General features: G+C 55.0%; 1 protein-coding gene across 5 annotated transcripts in view; it reads left to right on the forward strand.

Moving 5' to 3' along the window:
* The window catches only part of TBL1X (transducin beta like 1 X-linked), a 230658-nt gene that overhangs the window by 185910 nt on the left and 22603 nt on the right, over nt 1-22145 (forward strand). For 4 of the 5 annotated variants that reach the window (XM_011236269.3, XM_034649675.1, XM_034649674.1 and 1 more), the window contains 7 exons: nt 9026-9171; nt 10768-11023; nt 13635-13767; nt 14268-14409; nt 15031-15094; nt 15208-15305; nt 18823-18883. In XM_011236269.3, the coding sequence (XP_011234571.2) occupies nt 9026-9171; nt 10768-11023; nt 13635-13767; nt 14268-14409; nt 15031-15094; nt 15208-15305; nt 18823-18883 (900 nt within the window). The remainder of the gene's footprint in view (nt 1-9025; nt 9172-10767; nt 11024-13634; nt 13768-14267; nt 14410-15030; nt 15095-15207; nt 15306-18822; nt 18884-22145) is intronic. The other variant, XM_034649673.1, reaches the window with a different exon arrangement.

The following is a 22145-nucleotide window of genomic DNA, read 5'->3' on the forward strand; positions in this document are numbered from 1 at the left end:
GGGGGAGTGGGAGAGGAAGAAGCAGGCTCATAGCAGAAGAGCCTGATGTGGGGCTCGATCCCACAACGCCGGGATCACACCCTGAGCCGAAGGCAGGCGCTTAACCGCTGTGCCACCCAGGCGCCCCCCGAGTGGCTGATTTCTGAGCGGTGAATCCACAAGGGTTCCCGCCGACCGGGCTGTGGTGCCAGCAGGTGGCGTATGTGTGCCCCGAGCAGCTCCTGGCTTACGCACCATGGGCTCCGTGAACCCGGCAGGGACAGCGGCCTCCCTCGCCAGGCGGCTTCTCCCCGAGCCAGTTGTTGGCCCTGGAGGAAGTCGCAGGCTTCGTTTATAACCTGATGAATGCTTTCCCCTCCTGGATGTTTCTTCCCATGGTGAGAGGGTATTACGAAGCTGGCAGGGTGCGCGGTCTGCCACAGTCAGAGGCCCGCGCTGCACTCAGCCTCCACCCTTGGGGTCCAGGCCAGATGTTATAAGTGAAACCCTGTTTTAACGAGGTCCTTCTGGTATTTCTTTTGGGCGCCATCCAAGACCGCTCCATTTCACGCCAAATTCCGTGTGATGGCGAGCTCTCCAGAACAGGTCTGCAGCCCATAAAAACATTCTCGCTGCCGGGCGTCTGGGTGGCTCAGTCGGTAAAGTGTCTGCCTTGGGCTCAGGTCATGATCCCAGGGTCCTGGGATCGAGCCCCGAGTCAGGCTCCCCGGTGAGAGGGTATTACGAAGCTGGCAGGGTGCGCGGTCTGCCACAGTCAGAGGCCCGCGCTGCACTCAGCCTCCACCCTTGGGGTCCAGGCCAGATGTTATAAGTGAAACCCTGTTTTAACGAGGTCCTTCTGGTATTTCTTTTGGGCGCCATCCAAGACCGCTCCATTTCACGCCAAATTCCGTGTGATGGCGAGCTCTCCAGAACAGGTCTGCAGCCCATAAAAACATTCTCACTGCCGGGCGTCTGGGTGGCTCAGTCGGTGAAGTGTCTGCCTTGGGCTCAGGTCATGATCCCAGGGTTCTGGGATCGAGCCCCGAGTCAGGCTCCCCGCTGAGCAGCGCTTCTCCCTCTGCCTGGTGTTCCCTGTGCTTGTGCTCGCTCGCTCTCTGACAAATAAATACAATCTTAAAACAATACACAACACTCTCGCCGCACTCAGCTTTCTGTGGCCAAGTGTCAGAGAATTAGGACAAAAAGTGACGGCCGGGTTTTGAGAACCCTTTTTTTGTTTGTTTTTTAAGAATCGTAAAGTGGATACACGTGTGAGGTGACTGAGACTGCAGAATCAGAAAGAATTCTCAGCATAGTGTTACGCTTGTTACCGTGGGTAGAAGTTGAGTTTCCATTTGGTGAGAACTGCTTCTTGGGCACAACATGTGATCTTCTGGTGACACGAATCTGTCGCTTCCAAAGAGGAGACGTGAACGCAGAGCAGAGTAGCTCCCGGAGATGAGGGTGTGCGATCTCTTGTTCTCTCTTCTTGTGAACAGCTTCTAGCTCTCGCTCTGTGTGTGTGTGTGTGCGTGTTTCTCTGATTGATCTGACCCAGCTCCCGCACGGTGGCCCTTGGCCTCCCTCTCATCTTCGCTTGGATCAGCACCTGCCCCGCCCCCCTCGGTCTCCCCTGCCCCCCCCCGCGGAGAGACGGCTGCCGCTCTGGTGCAGGGACCCCGATGAGCCAGGGAACGCGGGGTGTTAATGGCGGTGTCGATATCGGAGAAAGGGAAGGAAGTGCTGCATAATGAATGAGCGCCCCGTGGAGCCTGGGGAAGCGGAGCTGGGTGTCCGCCAGCGCCCTTGGGCGTCCGGGAACCATAGGGCGCTGCCAGCGGCCCGGGCTCCGCACCTGAGTCCTTGACGAGGCTTGCTGCCGCCCGCGCGAAAGTCGTATCACAAACCTCCCAGCCTCAGACTGAAGTGTGTATTTTCACTTCCTGTCCAATGAGGGACATCCCCACCCAGCTGCTGCCCCTCCGTCGTACTCATAAAGCCAGTCCCAGTTCCGCCCTCCGTCTCCCCGGCTTCCTGCTCCCTGCGTGTGGCCCGGCGTGGCGTGGCCCGGTCTCTGGGGAATTGTAAGTGATCCGTTCTTCTTTCGGTGGCACGAACGCCTCCCTCTGTGTGGCCACGGAGTCACCTCTGTAAATGAAAATCCTTTGGGTTTGATGGCGCACTGAGGTCATTTTTAACCTTTACATAGGGTTTTAGAATTAAAAGGGGCCTTGGACGTTGTTTAATGTCACCTGTTTGTTGGTCAGAAAAGGAAGCCAGGGAAGCAAATGAGGACAGACCGCGAGGCCTTGGCGTGCTTGGCGAAGGGTGCTGTCTCGGTCAGCGAAGAGACGCCGTGCCTCGTTCCTCCGCGGCCACATCTGATCTTGTTTGGTTGTGGTCTTATTCCTAACACCGCTCTCTTTAGGGGAGGTGTCGAAAGATACAGTTCATGTGAGCTTGCTTTGTGTAGGACGGACAGCATTCAGCCTCGTTTGTGCAATGCAAAGCTTGTTTGCAGCTTACTGGGCTGAAACGTGTAAGATAAATGGTGTTACTGATAAGGTGATCTTCTGACTATTTTTTAAAGGGGCGCCATCTTGAAGCATTTAGAAGTTTCTAAACAAATGTCAGGAGTGTCCTGTGTGTGGGTTAAGAGCATGGACTCCAGGGTCAGGTGGCCACTTCCAAGCTGTGTGCCCTTGGGGGAATCACTTAACTGCTCTGTGCCTCAGCGTCCCCGTCAGTAACCTGGAGTCCGTAAGAGTAACTCACGGGTTGTTGCCAGCCCCGAGCTGTTCGTGAAAAGGGCCAATTACATAATAAGCACTGAATACCATTACCTTGATTCTTCTCCCGTATCGTAATCGTTTTGAAGTTCACGTGTCCCTCTGGCCAAGAGTTGTCTTTGGTGCTTTGGTCAACTGTTACTTGTATGGTAGTCAGATTTGTTTAGAAACTGCTTTCCTTCTCTTATACTGTCGGAACTAAATCCTTCATTCTTGTCCATCTCCTTCAAGTCTCTCATTGTGAAGAGAGCAAGGACTCCGTTTTGTTCCGTTGCTTACCGCCCCTCTGCTCCCATCAGCCCGAGCAGTTTCTCCTAGCCTTCCTTGAGTTTCCTTCAGTACATCTAACTGCAGCTACAGCGGCTGCCCCGAGCTGGGCGCTCTGTGCGTCAGGAAGGGAATCCAGATGGGCTTCCTCCCTTCAAGAAGCTTCTGTCTTCTCGGAAGCTGGGAGGTTCAGAAGAATGGAGAGTGCTGGGTGCTGTGGGAGCTCAGGAGGGATGGCAGTCATTCCCTCCTGGGAGGACAAGATGGGCCTCCTCAGAGCAAGGCCGTCTGGCCACAGCCCTGACGACTGAGCAGGTGTCCGCACTGGTGGACAGGGCCAATCGGGAGCCAGCTTTCTTGCCCTCTGGCTTTTGGAACTCGGCCCAGCGCTCTCCTTGTCATGGGGCGCTGTCCTCTGCACACAGGAGGCCGAGTGTCCCTGGTCTCTCCCTGTTAGATGCCCGTAGCACCCCCCCAACACACACCCCCTGCCCATAGCACTGCCGCCCCTCCCACACACCCCTGTGACCACCAAAACTGTCGGCAGACAGTGCCATTTGCCTGCGTCTGCCCTGGGGGGACAGACTCGCCCTCCCTTGACAACCGTGAACCCTGTTCTAGACCAAGAGACCGCAGTAAGCAGAGACGTTCTCTAGGGAAGCAGGAAGCAGGTATGCGCCTCGAGTAGAGGTGCCCCGGGAGCCCGAGACATGCCCCGGCTCACGGCCGGGTACGCGGGGCTTCCAGGCCCGTGGTCAGGTGACGGGTCTTGCCCTGGCCTGCAGGCTCTTGACGGCTCTTGGAAAGGGAGCCACCAGGCTCCGCGTGCTGAGTCAGCAAAGTTCCCAGGACGGTTTTGGGCGATGTGCCGTAGCCTCTGTCAGTCTTGTATGCCGCCGCCTGACACTACATGTCCGCTGCCATTGTTGTCCCCACGTTGTCCGGTGGAGTGGAAGAGCGTTTTGGGCCTCAGGCTGCTGTAGCAAAGTCCACAGACCGAGTGGCTTAGACACAGCCTCCGTTTGTTCCTCACGGTTCCGGTAAAACTGTCTGCACGTGCAAGCGTGGGCCAGACTTGGGCCTGGGCCAGCCCCACGGGAGAAGCATCCCCCGGGGGTCCTACCACTCTGGCAGACGGCGGATAAAGAGACTCCTTACCTTGGAGTCCAGTTGGGAGGGGTAGGGTGCTGCTGCTGGCGGAGGCTGGGCCAGCCCCACAGGAGAAGCATCCGCCTGGAGAGCCCAGTCTCCCAAGATGGCGCCTTACACAACACATGGGCGAGTACCCAGGGTCTGAGAGAAAGTGCTCAAACAGGCCTTGCTTACGTGGTCTGCGGACATCTCCTTGTTTCACGATGAATGAACGTCAGGGCTGCGAGGTATCCAAGTGACGGCTTCATCCAGTGTCCTCACTGCACAAACGAGGAAAGGCGGAGGAGGAAGGTTTCCCCTAGTTCGTGGTGTTCTCTAGATTCAGAAATTATGCAGGCCTGCTGGTCTCACATCTGGTTCTCGCATCAGCTCCTTGAGGTACGTTTTATCCCCACGTCGTAGAAAAGGAAACAGAGGCCCCACCAAATGAGGTGACCTGGTCTGGGCACTCGGTGGGGGATGGGGGACAGACCCAGCGCTCCCGACCGTTCCTGACATTCTCTGCACCTGGCCCTCCTCCTTGCCTGGATGAAATCAGGTTTGCCAGAAGTCCAGAAGAAAGTCTCCAAAACAAATGGATGAAAAAAACCATCGATTTAGAGGCCATGCATAGATTGGCCCAGAGAAATGCCGCTCATGTAAATTCATAAGCAAATAGGAGGGCTGGTTTCAGCAGTGACCTGGAACGTTACCCCGTGTGTTCATGAAGATATCTGGTTTCCAGTCGTGATTTTCTGTCCTCCCTCCCCATAGGGGACACAAGTGTTCATCACAGATGTTCCGGCTCATGGCACTCCTGTGTACCTTTATCAGCTCAGTCATCATTGTGCTTCAGTGGGGGAAGTTCATTCTAGCGATTCTCTCCCACCCTCATTGCGGTCTTCAACTCCCACACCCTCGGTTCATCTTTACTGTTCCGTCCCCTTCTTGCAGCGAGCCTGAACTGAACGTTGTCATCGCCGTGCTGTGCAAGTGGAATCTACCTCGCAAGGCATTATCACGCACAGAGGTAAAAAACTTGGGCAACCAGACCTTCTACGTGACATTTAGCACCGGATGCAGAAGGGAGTCAAGGACGAAGTGGAGCGTTGGGTTAGACGTGGGCTGCAGCTTGTCCTTTGCAGGGTGCCCGTGCTGCATCCGTGAGTGCAGCCGCTGGGAGCCGGTGTAGTCCGGCTGGGAGCGGAGTTGGCACCCACTCAGGGAGTGGAAGAATTCTGGTTTCTGTGCCTGCGGGGGTTCAGGGTCAGATGAAACCGTGAATCCTGCAACCCCATAGCTAGAGTTGAAATTCTGCTTCTCCTCTCACGTCCACGAACCTTGGACCAGTGACCTAACTTCTGCAATATTTACCATCCTTGTGTGCAAGCCGGTAACAGCACCACCGGCACAGCCCCCTTGAAGATGACGTCATGGACACCGCGTGCCCAGGATTGCTAAATGGTGTAATGTGGTCACCGTCTGCTGTTCTGTGTGCCTTGAGTAGCAGTTCTGTGGCCAGTATTTGAAAGGATGAAGCAGGAAGGGATGGAGGAAGGAAGTGTTCCGCTGGACTGCATTTTGGGTCTCCCCCAAATTCTTCTGTTGGGATCCCAACATGATAGTATGATAGTTTAAAGAGGCGGGGCCTCTGGAAGCTGATTCAGTTGTGAGCACGGAATCGTCATGAATGGGATTCGCGTCCTCGTGAAGGAGACCCCCGCAGGGCTGGCTCGCCCCTTCTGCCATGTGAGCACACGGGAAAGACGGGCTTCCCGGCCTCCGTGAGTGTGAGAAATCAGTGTAAGTCCCTGGTCTGCGGGGGTCTGGTACATGCCAACGGTTCGCATGGACACACAGAGCAGAGGCTTGACCTCTCCTGCCCACTCGCGTCATTAGTCACCGGAGTGACGCCTGCTCCGCGGGAGCCTGTGTTGGCTGTCAGCGTGGGCTCCACTGGCGGCATCGGTACACGTGTCTCGGTAGAGTCGCCCAGTGGGCCGAGAGTGGCGTCGCATGGCCCGGCTTTGGGTGTCAGCCTCAGCCCTGCGGCTCGGTGCCCGCGGCCTGCTGGGGACCCTGGCAGGAGCTCAAGAGCTGCCCATTAGAAGGGGATGCCGCACTGGGGTGGCAAAGGCGCAGGCTGCCCGGGAGGCTTGCCTGAGGCTGTGGCAAGGGCTTGGGGCAGTGCCCAGAGCAGGCAGTGGCTAAGGGCTGCCTGTTCACTTTAGGAGTTCTGCAATGGTGTGGCCCCGCCGTGCACTTGTTAAAGACACCAGGAAAATCAGACGTGGCCGTGGAAGTGCAGCGTTCTGCCCTGTGCAGCGGTGCAGACATGGACGGAGGCGGTGGCGGGAGCCCCGTGGGTGGGGTCCGCAGCCGGGAAGAGTTCTGAGTTCTTAATGAGGAGATTGCTGTGGCCCAGAGTATGTGCGGAAGATTCTTGGCAAGGGGGGGGAGTCAGGCCAGGACCTGTGTGATCCTGCTCCATCCTCTGACCTAGGGTGTTCCTCGTCTGACCGCGCCGGGAACCTGATCGACGAAAGCCGGGCGGTGAGACTCCTAGCGTGTCAGTGGTTCAGGGAACGGTCACTGGTTAACATGGGCTGGTGGTTCCGGCTTGGCCCGCGGGGTAGAGGGACGGTAGGAGACGGAGGGCAGGGTCAAGGCAGGAGGAAGGCGGGTGTCCAGGGCCTTGGCCCTTGGCCCTCGGAGGGCGGGCCTGTGCATCTCACGTCGGCAGGTACGGCTCCACACGGGCCCCCGCAGCCTCTGTGCCGCCCATCATGACCTCACAGCGGCTGGCACGGGACTCGAGGAAATCAATAAAGGACGTGTTTTATATAGTCTTAGAACCAGGCACTGGGGGATAAACGGGCAGGAACAGAAAGTCGAGGGAGAAAAGGAGAGAATGCAAATGTGGAAAGCTCCGTTCACGGAGGAACATTCCCATCTGCTGAACACTGCGTTTATTGCAACAACTGGTTGGACTGTGCCCGGGGAAGGCAAGAGCCACCGTACGGGAGTCTGTGGGAGTCGGGGGCCCATGCGATGCCCCTGTCAGTCTGGCTTCTGAAGGTGGGGTGCTAGCAGTGTGACTGTGGGAGGCATGTGCCGGCAGCAGGGACACCCTGGGGAGCCCCGTGCAGCCCACCAGCATGTACGATGAGCCACTGCTGATGGGGAGGTGCTCGTGGAGGAGACCCCCTGGGAGCAGGATCCAAGGGAACCCCCCCCCCGCAAGCGAGGGGTCTGGCAGAGCGGAGGGGAAACTACACCAGGGGGGTAACCCCAAGACTGGCCTCAAGGGTCCAGCCTTGTGGGACAAACAGAGTCTCACTGTGCAGTGGGCAGAACATCCTGGCAAGGCAGCGGGAGTTCTGGGGGTGAACCCTCCAGCTGCCTTCTCTTTTGCCTGATGAATGGCCAGTATAAACAGTAAGAGAGTTCAGAGCCCCACGGTGGGAGTGCCTTTGGCCCCACTCCACCTCCCACTCCCCTCCTAGGGGTCCCTGCTACTCACAAGGCCTGCATCCCATAAGGCTTCCCAGCTCCCGGACACCCCTGGCTGCCCCAGACCGAGCAAGGGGATGGTACCGCCAGCAGACTGGGCTGCCGCCTTGCAGGGAAGGCCGGCAGCAGCTAGGAGCTTTGGCTGGGGGATGCCCCTTACTCCCCTTGAGGAAGTGTGGCTGCTGCAGGTTCCCCATCGCCCTCAGACCGCACAGGGGTCCCCAGCACCTCCTACCCTGCCCTGCCACCTCCCTTTCTTTCAGTGGGCATTGTTTTGTACACCCGGTAACCACCCCGGGTAACCACCGCGACGAGTGCTGAGGGAAGGAGGGGGAGGAGCCAGCATGCCGTAGCCAAGGGAAAGTGACCAATTACTAGATAAAATGACTCAAGCCACCCCAGTGGGTCTAGAATGGTCTCTTTTTCTTTGGATGTTTGGTTGTGTGGCCTTGGCCCCCGCCTGCCATGAGCGCTTAGAGCCCAGCTAAAGAAAGGTGCCCTGTGTGCAGTGCAGCTGGGCTGGGGACGCTCAGAGACCCAAGCAGGGAGCTCTGGAAGGAGTGATGGCAGCATGGGGGAAAGCCCAGCCTTCCATTTCTGCAACAGAAACATTTCCCCAGGGCGCCTGGGGGGCTCGGGCAGTTAAGTGTCTGCCTTCGCCTCAGGTCATGATCCCAGGGTGCTGGGATCGAGCCCCGCATCGGGCTCCCTGCTCAGTGGGGAGTCTGCTTCTCCTTTTTTTTTTTAATTGTTTAAGATTTTTTTTTTAATTTATTTATTCGACAGATATAGAGACAGCCAGCGAGAGAGGGAACACAAGCAGTGGGAGAGGAAGAAGCAGGCTCCTAGTGGAGGAGCCTGACGTGGGGCTCGATCCCATAACTCCGGGATCACGCCCTGAGCCGAAGGCAGACGCTTAACCGCTGTGCCACCCGGGCGCCCCTGCTTCTCCTTCTGACGCTCCCCCTACTCGTGTGCTCTCTTTCTCTGTCAAGTAAATAAATAAAATATAAAGAAAGAGAAGACACATTTATCCAGGGCAGACTGTGCTCCGTTTTGCTGTTAATAACACCGAAACGTCTCTCCCTCTGAAGCGGTTTCTCCGTCCCCCGCACACAGGTCTTGGGCTGCTGCGTCTCTTCTGTCTCCCTGCTCGTTCCCTCTGTTTCACCGCACCCCTGAAGCTGGGGTCCTACAGCCGCGACTGCACACCCCCCACCCCCCCGGCTAATTAGGAGCATTGGCGGTCAGTGGAGCCACCCTTGGGTCTCCGTGCCTGCGCCTCTCAGCGCTCTTCATTTCAAGCCTCACGAAACCCTTTGCTCCCCCGTCTCTCGCTGCAGGTTTTTCCCACTCGGCGTTCACGTTCGGTATCGAGAGCCACATCAGCCAGTCCAACATCAACGGGACGCTGGTGCCGCCGGCTGCCCTCATCTCCATCCTGCAGAAGGGACTGCAGTATGTGGAGGCCGAGATCAGCATCAACGAGGTACGTGCGCTCCTGGGACGCGGGCGGTGGCCTGGCCCCGCCAGCAGAGCCCGGGTACCAGGGAGCAGCTCGGAAACCAGGCAGGGCCACACCGGAGGCCCATCTGTTGGAGTCCTTCCACGCTTCCTCGCCTTGAACGACCTCCTCCTTACGAGCCTGTCTTGTTCTGCTTTCTCTTTAGGTTTTAAAAAGTACGAAAGTAATACATCCTGTCCTCCGTCACCTGTGCCCCCCCGCCCATTTCTGAACACCCACTCTTTGAAAACACCCGACTTTCTGCCTGTCCTGTGCACATTCTTCCCTGACCGTGGTCCTCTCCTCCTTCCTCCTCTCAGCTGGGGTGCCCAGAGGCGGTGTTCCACAACCCCTTGGGGCCCCGTTTCGTTTCTTTTTTCCACAAAACGGTTAAATGTGGGGATAGGAGCGTGTGACCCCAGAGGGCCCCCCCCCCGCCGCCAGCTCTCAGATCGTGTGATGCTTCAGCTCGATGTGTCCGTCCCCCGGGTTCCAGCTCTTCAGTCTGTTGAAAAGCCCTCGGGGCCTCCCTTCCCCACTTCCACATTCAGGCATGTCTGGAGATGAAAAAAAGGGCATCTCATTTGTGACTGGGGTTTGTGGTCACTAAACAGTGGGACGGTGTGCTTTCCAAGTTTAAACTAGGAGGTGTTGTCATTACTCTGGGCAGTGCCTACCTACTTTTTGCCAAGCAGTCATCCATTTGAGGCGTGACTGTGAAGAGGGTGATAGGGCAGGGTGCTGACCGCTTGGTCAGCGTTGGCCACGCCATGGCCAGAACCAAAGCCTGAAGGTGGCCGACACGGTGACAGGTGGCTTGTTAACACGTTTTCCAGGGTTTCCTATTGTTTCCTTGCTTTCAAATATAATATTGTATGGTGGTCAGAAGTCAGCTGGGGTCCTGTGTCATTTCGATAGTGTCCTGCTGAAACTCCTGTTCACTTCTTCCTAATTTCCAAGGTCATTCAAGCTCAGAACGTGCAAAAGCGTGTTTGCACGTACAGCAGCCACAACTCCTAAGCGCTGTTTGTAGGACTCTAATATTTGGAGCGATTTCTAAGAAAAGAACTTCTTCCTGTGTTTTTGAGTGCGTACGGAAAATTTTTCGTTGCAGGTAGAAGCCAGAGAACCAAAACAAGTTGAAAAAACGCGCGTGGGAACTACACAGGCTGTCGCCCGTGTATCAGGGCTCTATTTCGTGTACACCCTGAGCCCCAGTGGCAGGGGGTGAATATTTTATTAAGTCAGACAGACAGGTGTACAAGGACTCGAACCCTGAAGGATGTCCAGAGAGCTGCCTCTCCCTCACAGGAGTGTGCTTGTGCACAGACCTCCTGTCCTTGTCGTCGTATCTCCGCAGGGCTTCTCGCACTTGGCACTCAGCACGTGGGGGCCAGACGGTTCTTTGCGGCGGGCTGGCCTGGGCGCTGTAGGACGTTGAGCCGCGTCCCGGGTCACCCCGCTCCCCTCCCCCGCTGCGCACCTGCCTCCAGCCTGCCCTGGACCTCCGGGCACTGCTCTGAGTCCTGCTCCCGCTGTGCCACGGGAGCTGATGGCTGCTCCTTCTGGCTCTCTCCCCAGGATGGCACGGTGTTCGACGGCCGCCCCATAGAGTCCCTGTCCCTGATCGACGCTGTGATGCCGGACGTGGTGCAGACGCGGCAGCAGGCCTTCCGGGAGAAGCTCGCTCAGCAACAGCAGGCCAGTGCGGCGGCGGCGGCGGCGGCAGCGGCGGCCACGGCGGCCACGGCAGCCCCGGCGGCTGTGGCCCAGCAGCACCCACCAAAGAACGGCGAGGCCACGGTGAATGGGGAGGAGAACGGAGCACACGCAATAAGTACGTGCGGGGCCCTGGGCGTTGGCGAGCTTCTGGTGGTTTCTGTCCTGGGTTTGTGGGAGTCGCCGGGACTCTTCAAGTTCTGCTTGCTGTCCTTGTCTCTGAGCCCTAGTGTGGTGTCGTATTTGCTGGAAGAGCTTCACGCTGTTTCCATTGAAGTCCTTAGACACGGCAGTGTTTACGCACACATCCTCGATCCTAGGAAGTCGTGCTGCCCAGAGAACTTGTGTAACAGCGAGAGGACCATGTGATTACTCTTACATCAGAGGGTCTCGTTTGTGGAGGCCCCTGGTCCCCTGCCCGCCTTCGGTATTGAACGTGTTGGCCCAGCATCTGCTGTAATGGTCAAGCTCATGGCCACAGAGAGGGCACCGGGCCGCAGACAGAAGGTGTGGCCTTGCGTGGTGGTCTCCAAATGCTGGGCGTTCCATCTCTGTGGGGTAATTGCCATAAAGGGTGTGCCGATCAGAGAGCCTGAATTTCCACCCAGAGAACCGGACTCTGCTCTGATACGTGGCTTAGAAACTCAGAGAGGGCTTCCGGAGCGCATTACACGTGTGTTACGTACCTGTCTGTAGATGCACACACGTCTTCCGTGTGTGCGTGTGTGGCTTGCGCACATGTGGCTCTCTGGCCGGCCGCCTCAGATGAGGCTGCAGCTTGCAGCCAAGCCTTGTGGCAGGTTCTCGTCCACGAGCACAGGGTAACAAATTCGCTTCAGCTAAACAATCGGATACAGCATCACACGGAGAACCCACATAGGCTGTAACGCAGATTACAATAAGTAGGTCGGTGTGCAGGTCATGAATCTAGCACAGAAATGGAAGGACTTCCCTCCTGTACCCTCCGTCATCACCGTTAATCAGGTCCGGAACAGCAGGGCGGGGAAGGAAAAAGACAGTACCCGGCTCGAGCCACACATCACTTACTGGCTATCCGCTCACAAGCCATACAGTCCTCACGTTTTCAAAAATGAAACTGGAAGAAACTAAAGGTCTTTGTTTTCTTAGTCTTCCGTCACAGAAATGAATTTATAATCAGTGAACTTCAAGAAATCTCTGTGTTTGCCGGGACAGAAATTTTGCGAGCTTTTAAATTGTACTGATTTCTTTTGAATGTTAAGAAAATCTGATGGGATGATGGGGGGGGGGCGGGATCTTAATGAGTGAGGCACCTGGGTGGCTCGGTCATTGAAGCATCTGACTCTTGATCTCAGCTCAGGTTTTGATCTCAGGGTCGTGAGTTCGAGCCCCATGTTGGGCTCCACGCTGGGCAAGGAGCCTACTTAGAAAAGAAAATCTAATGGGACATAGCTGCATAGAGACGGGTACACAGCTTAAAGCCCACTGGCCACTCACACACAGATGGCCTTCATTTCATGGGTACCTGTGGCTTACCGGTTACTCTCCAGGGAGCGTGGCTCAGGGCTCGCTGCTGCCTCGTCTCTGGCACATCATCCTGTGGCACTGACTTCTGCTTTGTCTCCTGAAGCCTGGTGCCCCCTACATTTTGCAGTCATCTTGCTGCAGGGCAGGCTGGGACCAGACTGTGGTGTCGGAAGTGATCGTTCATCCTGGCCTTCGGGAATTTTCTGCGTCCTGCCACTTGGGAGGAAAACAACCACTTTGCAGGATGGTTTTCACGAGGGTGGCATTTAGCACTGGTTGTCTCCGCCGCCACCAGGCCTACCTGGGAATTCGGAACCCGGGTCCGTGATTCATCCGGGGTGGGCTTACTCGGTTAGAAAGCCTGGCAGTTCTGCGTGGCATAAGAAGTCTGACGCAGAGGTGGCTCCACCAAGAAAAAAAAACAGCCCTTCTGTCCCAAGGACACAAGGCTGTTGCAGGCAGGGAGTGCAAGGTGGTGGGCGCTCTGGAAGAGCGATGGCCTCTCCTGGCGGGAGCGCCCAGGTAAGGAGGTGATAACTTCAGAAAGGCTCTCGCGGATAAAACGTCTCATCCCGTCTGCGGAAGAGCATCCTTCGGGCTCGACCCGGCTCTCGTCATCCCTCCCCAGTCTCCGCTGGCGGCGGTTAGACCTTAGCATGGCCCTAGTTATACAGAATAAATAGCTTTTTATTTCTCTATCAAATTTGCAGGCTGTTGAAATAAAGAAATGTAATACATTTACTAAATTATACAAAAGTCATGATACCGTCATCAGGTCGTGTTACCTGGGACATAAAAAGAACGTGTCTCTGTCAGCAAGACCATTGTATGGTTTCACTCATCTGTGGCACATAAGAAATAGCAGAGAGGAACAGAGGGGAGAGGAGGGAAAACTGAATGGGAAGTCATCAGGGTGGGAGAAAAACCATGAGAGACTCTTAACTGTAGGAAACAAACAGAGTTGCAGAAGGGGAGGTGGGTGGGGGGTGCGGTGACTGGGTGACGAGTAGGTGCCCTTCAGAGGGCACGGCATGTGGGGAGCACTGGGTGTTACAGGCCACTGATAACTTACTGCACTCTACACCTGAGACTCAGCTGGCCAACTGAATGTAAGTTAAAAACATAAAAAGAAAAAGAAGGTGTCTCTAACACTCACGTGCCCCGAGATTGCATTTCTTTTATATACCGGTCAGCCACATGTCTTTTCCTGTTTCCTGTGACAGATAATCATTCGAAACCAATGGAAATAGACGGGGACGTTGAGATTCCGCCCAACAAAGCCACAGTCCTTCGGGGCCACGAGTCCGAGGTGTTCATTTGTGCCTGGAACCCCGTCAGTGATCTCCTAGCTTCGGGGTAAGGATGCCAGGCCGGGCGTGCCCCNTGTGCCCCAGGGTCCGGGGAATCCCAGGTGTTCTCTCCTTTCTGAAATTGTGCCTCGTGGATACATGCTCCCCTCCCGTTTGTGTGCAGACCTAGACCTCGGGCTCTCCATGCTGCCCTCCTCCCCAGGTCGTGACGAAGGCCTTGCTCCGCCCTGTGTTCTCAGTGGGCTGGGGAGCAATGCAAAGAGATTTACAGTTGCTGCGGGGCTCCCCGCTGGCCCAGCCAGTAGGCCACGCGACTCTTGATCTCAAGGTCGTGAGTTCCAACCCACGTTGGGTGTGGAGCCTACTTGAAAAACAAATTAAAATAACGAAGGGCAACAAACATGGTGAGGCGAAAGACAGAGCCAGTGAGCGGGATTAAGAAGACGCAAGGCCACACGCCAGGGATTCCTGACCTAGCCTGAAGGTCTGACGGCTTCGTGTGCACTTGAAGCGAAAGCCGAATGCACGTGCGTTTTCATTCTACAGATCCGGTGACTCGACGGCAAGAATATGGAATCTTAATGAGAACAGCAATGGGGGCTCCACACAGCTCGTGTTGAGGCACTGTATACGAGAAGGAGGACATGACGTCCCGAGTAATAAAGACGTGACCTCACTGGACTGGAACGTAAGCACCTGCCGCCACGCAGACGCGTGAGCAGCTGTAGCCCCGGGGGGCTGCTGTCCCGTAGCTGAGAGCGTCCGGCGAGGCTGTGTTGGGCAGACAGCTAGCTGGGTGGTCAGTGGCCCTCCCTTTCCATCCCTGAGCAAGATGAGCCTGCTGGTTCCAGGGGGGAGCCCGCTGTGCTGGCGAGAGGGGGTGTGCGGCCCGGGAAAGGGGACTGTCCAGCCCGCTGGTTCGGCGGTGGGGGTTACAGGCATTTACACGTGGGAAGCCCACGGGCCATTAGAACTTCTTTGCACTTTTCCTGCATCACAAACTCCTCTCGGTGTGCAAACGCACTTTTAAAAGCTTCCTTCGGTCTCTTAAAGTCTCACTGTAACTTTTCGGATAGTGTGTTTAATGACGTCATTGGGTGACTGGTTGCGTGTATTTTCCCTGTTCCCGCATCTCGCGTGTGTCCGTTCAGAGCAGTGTGGGCTGAAGTAAGTAGTCCCGTGGGATCCACTAGTCTCTTCACTGGGAGACCGGGACGGATGCGAGACTCTTCCAGCCCCAGGGTCAGGTGAGAGGGCGCCTTGGCTTCTACTGAGCTGTTGGGGGTGTGTGTGTGTTTCTGGCCCACAGAGCGATGGGACGCTGTTGGCCACGGGTTCCTACGATGGCTTTGCGAGAATATGGACCGAAGACGGTAAGCCGGGCCTCCTCGCGAGCGGCGGGAGAAGACGTGCTTTGCGATGTAACCGGCAAGTGAGCTGCCCGTGGCTTTGAAGTCAACCTGCTTGTTGTTTCTTTACCGAACAGGCAACCTGGCCAGCACCTTAGGGCAACATAAAGGCCCCATCTTTGCCTTGAAATGGAACAAAAAGGGGAATTACATCTTGAGTGCTGGTGTAGACAAAGTGAGTATTCGCTCAAAATAGGTCTCAAAAAAAACCCACGTCTCTTTGATCTGTAGATGCAGATTTATTTTTGGTCTCTGGGTAACATCTTGGGTTTTTTGTTTTGTGTTTAATTCCGAGGCTCTCTGCTTCTCCTTAACAAAAGCTGCTTTGTTTTGTGGTCTGATCTTACTGCTCATTTATGACACGTGCTCTCTCAACATGTTATACTGTTCCACAGACCTTTGTGCAGAGCTACCCCCCCTTTTTTTTGAGGTATGTCATTCAGCGATGGAAAGAGGAAATCCCCCAGTTGCATGTATCCAATGCTTGAAAAGCAAAGTGGTGTGGGATGCACGGGACAGAAACCTTTCCCCCACTGAGCAGTTTTGGAAACACAAACCGTTTTCTCTCGCCAGGCTCGTTTCCCTAATTTGATGAATTGTGACTTCCCGTCGTGGGCTGCAGGCTTCTCTGAGAGCCGGAGGAAAGCGAGCCCGCCCACGAGGGGGCACACCCCTGGCGGCCCACGGGGCACACTCAGAGCAGACGCTGTGCCTGGACAGGGCTGCCAGGTGGATGTGACGGGGTCAGGTCCGAGTGGCCGTGAGCAGACGGGGACCTTTAGAAGCCGTGGGTGGGCAAGGAGTCAGCGGCTGTAGGCATCATCTGGCTCGGAGTGAGGGCCCCTCTCTCTGGGTCTGTTTCCTCAGTTGCCAAGAGTCAGGAATCAGGACCCCCAAAGAACATGGAAGGAAGGGTTATGTCATTCCCGAGACTCGGCAGGAATTGGAAGTCCTTGCTTTGGAAAAGAAGTATTATCAAGAAATGAAGCCGAAGGGAAACAAGCAGTTTGTGTTTCTACAACTGCTGACTGGGTCTGAGGACTATACTGTCGTGTGGTGTCCGGAGGGCTTTGTGTTTTCAGACGGATGTCAGGATCATTTGAAAACCTTGTTACGTCACTGCTTCGTATCCCTTCACGTTCTACAGTGAATGTACTGTAGCAGCCACGACCTGTCAACTTTGTCGCGGGCTTGGTGCTAAAATATGTACCATGTGGCCGGTGACAGACAATGTGTGCTGACCCCATACCAGAGGGCAGCCCTCTAGGTCAGTGAAGAGTGCCATTGCACGCTCTCTCTGTTTTAAGCCAGCAAACCTTTCTTTCAAACCTGGCAGCCTAATATCGAGAGAAGCTGAGTTCTGTGGTTGACACTAAGCATTCTCCTGGAACTACTGTCCGATTTTCTCTGAGACGGTCGAGTTCAGATATTATACATGCATGCACACACACACACAACTTTGTCGGGTCCGTGGCTGGCCATCCATACTGCTGACTGGATCATTAAAATGATTTGTGCACATGGTCGCTGACCCTTCTCAAGCACTTTACAGTGTGTGCTGGCCCATTCGGTGCTCCCGAGAGAGGTGGTGGGCACACAGGCACCTGCACTCACTTGCCCAGGGACACACGGGTCCAGGGTGCAGGCCCTGGATTGCCAGTAACTTCTGCCCTTTGACCCCCACACACTTTAAAAAATTCTTTGCAGCCTCACCTGCCTCCTGCCCAGGGCTCTTTTTTGTATTCCATTCCTGATTTTCTACTTTCCTCTCGATTGTGACTCTTCCAGGTGAGGAGCTGGACGGCCGGTGAAAATGCACTTTTGGAGTTCACTTAGTCTTTGGGTCCTACACTCTCTGCCATTGTTCATCAACCACGGCAGGAATAATAATAATGTTCTCACAAGTGCTGCCCGGGGAGGAGGGGTCGTGGACAGAACGTTGGTGTTGACCTTCAGTGCATGCTTAACCTGGAAGGGGTGGCAGGAGCAGAGGTCACATCCCTAAAAAGCTTTTGTGTGATTCATGTTTTGTTTCGTCCCTCGTATATTTAATGGAAACAGCAACTAGGTGACAGGATTCCTGTGGTAGTAGGTGACGTTTGCGAAGTATTGAAAGGCTCTATATATTGTCCGCATTGCCACTTTTGTGGGTGGCTGCATTAAGAAAAGAGTTACACTCCACCGACAACAAACAAACAAGCAAAGTTAGTTGGTCTAGGGGCGCCCGGCTGGCTCAGTTGGTGGACTGTGGGACGCTTCATCTCAGGCTTGTGTGACTTCGAGCTCCACGTTGAGTGTAGAGATGACCTAAAAATAAAATCTTAAAAAAAAGAAAAAAGTTAATTGGGCTAGAGCTGACCCCAAACTTAGAGAACTGTGTTTCAGAGGTACTTGGTGTCCTGAAGATTACATCTGCAATTTCCTGCAGTTAATACAAAATATAAGCAGTTCCTCTTCCAGCAGAATGTTAAGTGCTGTGGACGGGGAGGTGGGAAAGTTTCAGTTAAGGGTAGACGTGCCAGTTGATTTAGACTTGATTCCTGTGGGACACATGGGGGGCTCCATCGGGGAAGCATCTGCCTTCAGCTCAGGTCACGATCCTGGGGTCCTGGGATGGAGCCCTGCGTCGGGGTCCTGGGATGGAGCCCTGCGTCGGGCTCCCTGCTCAGAGAGGAGTCTGCTTCTCCCTCTCTCTCATGCTCTCTCTCAAATAAAATCTTTTTTTTTTTAAAGACCTACTTCCCATGGTGTTCATTGAGCTGGTCTCGTTGGTTCCCTGTCTTCCCGCTCTCAGCAAGTTCCTAAGGATTCAGGATTTACTTTGCTTTGCGAGGTGGAGATCCCTTTTTCTCCGCATTTGTACCGGTGACTCAGTGCCCGAGCCCCGTGCCTCACGCTGCTGTCCTGGATCCAGCGTCCACGCCTCGGGGCTGATGGTCAGGGCAGGTGCCAGAAATGCCAGTTTCTCTAGTTCTGCATTTGGAAAGTGCTAGAAAGGTGTCTCGAGGTGCTTCATTGCAAGTTTTTCTACAGGTCTCCGTGTGGGGGAGGAGGGAGAATCCCCACCAGTCGGGGCCGTTTTCCCAGTATCGGGTGCGGCTGCTGCGTTCAGTGGAGAAGGCACCAGCACATGTGGCTGCCGGGTTCATAAAACGTAGCCACCCTGGATGCTGCACCTGGATTCCAAAAGTCTAGATGAAAGACAGAATCCCAAATATCTCATGAGTGGTTGTGTATCGATTCCGTGTTGAAACAGTATTTTGGCCGCATTGGAGTGGACTAAAATATATTGTTAAAATTAATTTTACTGATCTCTTTTTCCTTTTTTTAAGATTTATTTGAGAGAGCGTGTGCACGTGTGTGAGGGGAGGGGGAGAGAGAATCCTCAAGCAGACTCCTTACTGAGCACTGAGCCCGATGTGGGGCTTGATCCCAGGACCCCGAGATCATGAGCCAAAACCAAGAGTCAGACACTCAACCGACTGAGCCACCCAGGCGCCCCTTTTTCCTTTTTTTAAATGTAGTTAGGAGAAAATTAAAAATGACCTTTGTGGCTCACATTGTATCTCTTTTGGACAATGCTGGCTTAGAAGGAAAGGGGGGGGTCATGGTCTTTTCCTGTATGTTAGATTTCTCTAGAGAAATCTTTCTGTGAAGAATACTCACTTTTTCTTTTTGTTTGCGGAGCACAGACAACCATAATTTGGGATGCCCACACAGGAGAAGCCAAACAACAGTTTCCGTTTCATTCCGGTGAGTTTTTGAGGGTTTTTTTTGTTTTTGTTTGTTTGTAATTCAAAAATAGTAATTCGTAGTCCTAGGAAGTGTCTCTTACAGCAGTAATCGTGAAAGCTTGCAGGAGGGAGCCCACAGAACGGAGCCGGTGGGAAGGAAATGGATTTCATGGGGAGCGTTGCTCTTACTTTGCAAGATACAGATGCCCTCGGCGCGTGCCTGCTCGGAAGTTTAAAAACACAGCAGTGACCCAACCACAGAACCAGTGTGGGCGTCTTCCCCCTGCTGTCCCAAGGGGGATGCTGCGATGGGGTTCCCTGCGACCGTGCCTGGGTTCGGAAGTTCCCTGGGAGGAGTCCCCGGACTCCGCGGACAGCTGTCCTCAGGGCTGAGACGAGTCACCGCAGCAGGATACAAAGCAGAAGCCACAGACCAGAGGTGCACAGGGGGACGTCCTGAGCCTCCCAGGGTCCTCTGAGAGCGGAATCAGTCAGCTCACGTCTGATGCCCCCAGAAACAAGTTAGGACAAACACGTGAAGGGTCGGCTAGCAGGAAAACTCATCATGACCCAATGCCTGAAGTTTGTGATTGGCGGCTGGTCCCGTAGGCACCCCTGCTTGGTGTGTGCCCAGTTCCAGACTCCCAGAGGGAAAGCAGGGGTTTGGCATACACCCCACTATTTGCGCAGTTCAGACACAGGACACCATTATCGTCCGTTAGGCCGTGGTGGGAAACTTGTGGACGTCCAAATTCCCAGTCTCGGGCCAAGACCAGCCTTGCCAGTGGGAGCTGCTGCGGGGAGAGCGTTAGGCCTGCGGGGGTCCGTGTGTCCCGCAGAGATGTGTAGCCACTGCTCTGGACCTCACCCTGTCCCTTTATGTGCTGGGGTCCCAGCAGGCTCCCTGGGGCGGCCAGGGGTCCAGAGTTCCCATTGTTCACACTCCCACCTGTTACTTCATGCTCTGCGTAGCCTTATCTTGTTAGATGTGGCCCCTTAAGGACAGACGACCACCTCCCAGAAGGAACAGACGGTTAGAAAGACTGGCTCAGGCTTGACAGAAGGGAGTGGGTGCGCCTTCCCTCAACAGGAAATGTTCCATTTTGACGGAATCTAAATGCACAGAGGGAGTGTTTACTATTCTCTCAGGGCATCCTGATGGGTAGTTGGGGTGCCTGGTGATGGTCTGCATCTAAACGCTGGCCCCATGGGGCCCCCTGGATGGCACAGCCCATCTCTGTGCCCAGGGAGGGGCTCCGAGCAGGGGACGAGGGTCGTCCAGGGAGCCGACGGAGCCAGAGTCTGTGAGGCAGGACTGGGTTCCAACGAATGGACTCCAGTCTGTCCCGTGACTGCACACGGTACTAAAGCAGTGCTTTCTCCTTAGCAAGGGGGACCCTGGTGTCACAGCTGACACCCTGCTGCTCTGCTGACGTAGCACGTCTCTCCCGTGCGTCCTGATAGCTTGGGGTCCACACCGGATACGCCCCTTGGGGTACCGGTGAACTCTGCTGTTAGTGTTGCTTTAATCTCACGGCACTGATGATGTGGAAATGGCTGAACGTATTCCAGAATGTACGTTCTCACCAGGAAGTAAGCATGGCTTCAAGCGCAGGCGGCTTGCTCTTCCAGCCGGTGTGGGGTGGGGCGGGGGAGGGTGTATGTGTCATATTACATGACGTATACGTTTGTATTTGCATATGACATGCGTATATATGTGCCAGGACAGGTACACGCTCCCCGCCCCACTTACTGATGATATGTACCATCGGTAAAGGCGACTACACGTCCACGTGGTGGACAGCCATCACCGCTATCTAGTTCCAGAACATTTCCACCACCCCGAAAGGAAATCCCTTCTCCATTACAAAGTCAGTCTGCTGACAAGCCCACCCTCTGGCAAGCCAGCCTGCGTGGGTCTGTGTGTGTTGCCGCATTACAGCCCTGCTCCAGACGGCACAGCAGAGCAAGTAGCGAGTGACAGTGTCCTTCCTGGTGGCCTTGCATTGTTGGCATAAGTGCCGAAGCGTCCCGACCTTTGTTGTCGGGGACGATATGGTAGTGGGTTCGGAGCCCTAGAAGAGCAGGGGTGCTCACCCACGTGATTGGAGGAATATCTGAAACTCAGCTCTGGATTTTACTTTTCAGAGAAAATGAATGCCCTAGATAAACATCAGTGAGGTTCCCCTAACACTTCTAAGAATTGATGTATGGGGGCACCTGGTTGGCTCCGTCGGTGAAGTGTCCGACTCTTGATTTTGGCTCAGGTCCTGATCTCAGGGAAATGAGACCAAGTCCTGTGTCAGGCTCCACACCCAGTATGGAGTCTGCTGGTATATTCCCTCTCTCCCTCTCCCTCTGCCCTCCCCCCCACAGATAGTATGTAAATCTTTTCATTTATAAAGTTTTCAGCAGAGAAACCACAGGCCAGGGTTTATGGTGTATTCAGAGAACTTCTTGCCCGTAATTCTCACCGTAATGGGGATTGGGTAGACCCACTGCTGGTCCAGTAAGTTCCAGGTGTCATTTGCTCTTTTTTTCCCTTTAGTGTCAAGGAGAGTGCTAGAGATTGTTCAAGATGGTAACATGAAAGAAAAGCAAGCGTGCTCCTTTTCAGAGCAAAACACAGATAGTTGGCGCTTATAAAGAGGACCGTTCGTTAGCCTTCAGAGACTCCTGATTTGATGGGTTGATCTGAGAAATTGCTTTGCCGTGTTGGGTTTTCCCCATGAACACCCGGTAGGGCCACCGTCCGTCACCGTCAGCAGGAAGCGTGAGCTCGGAGCCCGAGTGGGGACGACCACTTGGCAAGGAGAAGGAACACGTAACAGCCCGGTAGATCTGCGGGGCGTTCTCCTGAGTGACATAAGCCAATCTCCAAAGGTCACCTGCTGTGTGATTCCATTTACATAGAAGCTTCTTGAGATGATGCGGTTTTGGACTTGGAGAACACACGAGTGGAGCCACAGTGTAGGGGTGCTGCAGGGAGGGCTTGGTGTGCGTGGCACGTGGCACGAGGGGACTCCTGGTGACGATGGCGTGGTTCTGGATCTGACGGGGTACGTGGTCGCACAGAGCTGCCCCTGTGGTAGCACGCCACCGCCCCCCCCCCACGCCACACCAGCATCAGCCTTCTGCTCTTGCTCCTGTCCCGTGGAGCTGCAAAGTGCAACCATTGGGGGAGCCTGGATGAACAGCAGTACTTCACAATTGAACAACAAAGAAAGCCAGGCTGCGCCTGGTGCTGATTGCCGAACCTCACTGGGTCCACGTGTGGGCAG

This window comes from Ailuropoda melanoleuca, chromosome X (assembly GCF_002007445.2).
Source record: "Ailuropoda melanoleuca isolate Jingjing chromosome X, ASM200744v2, whole genome shotgun sequence".
NCBI lineage: Eukaryota > Metazoa > Chordata > Mammalia > Carnivora > Ursidae > Ailuropoda > Ailuropoda melanoleuca.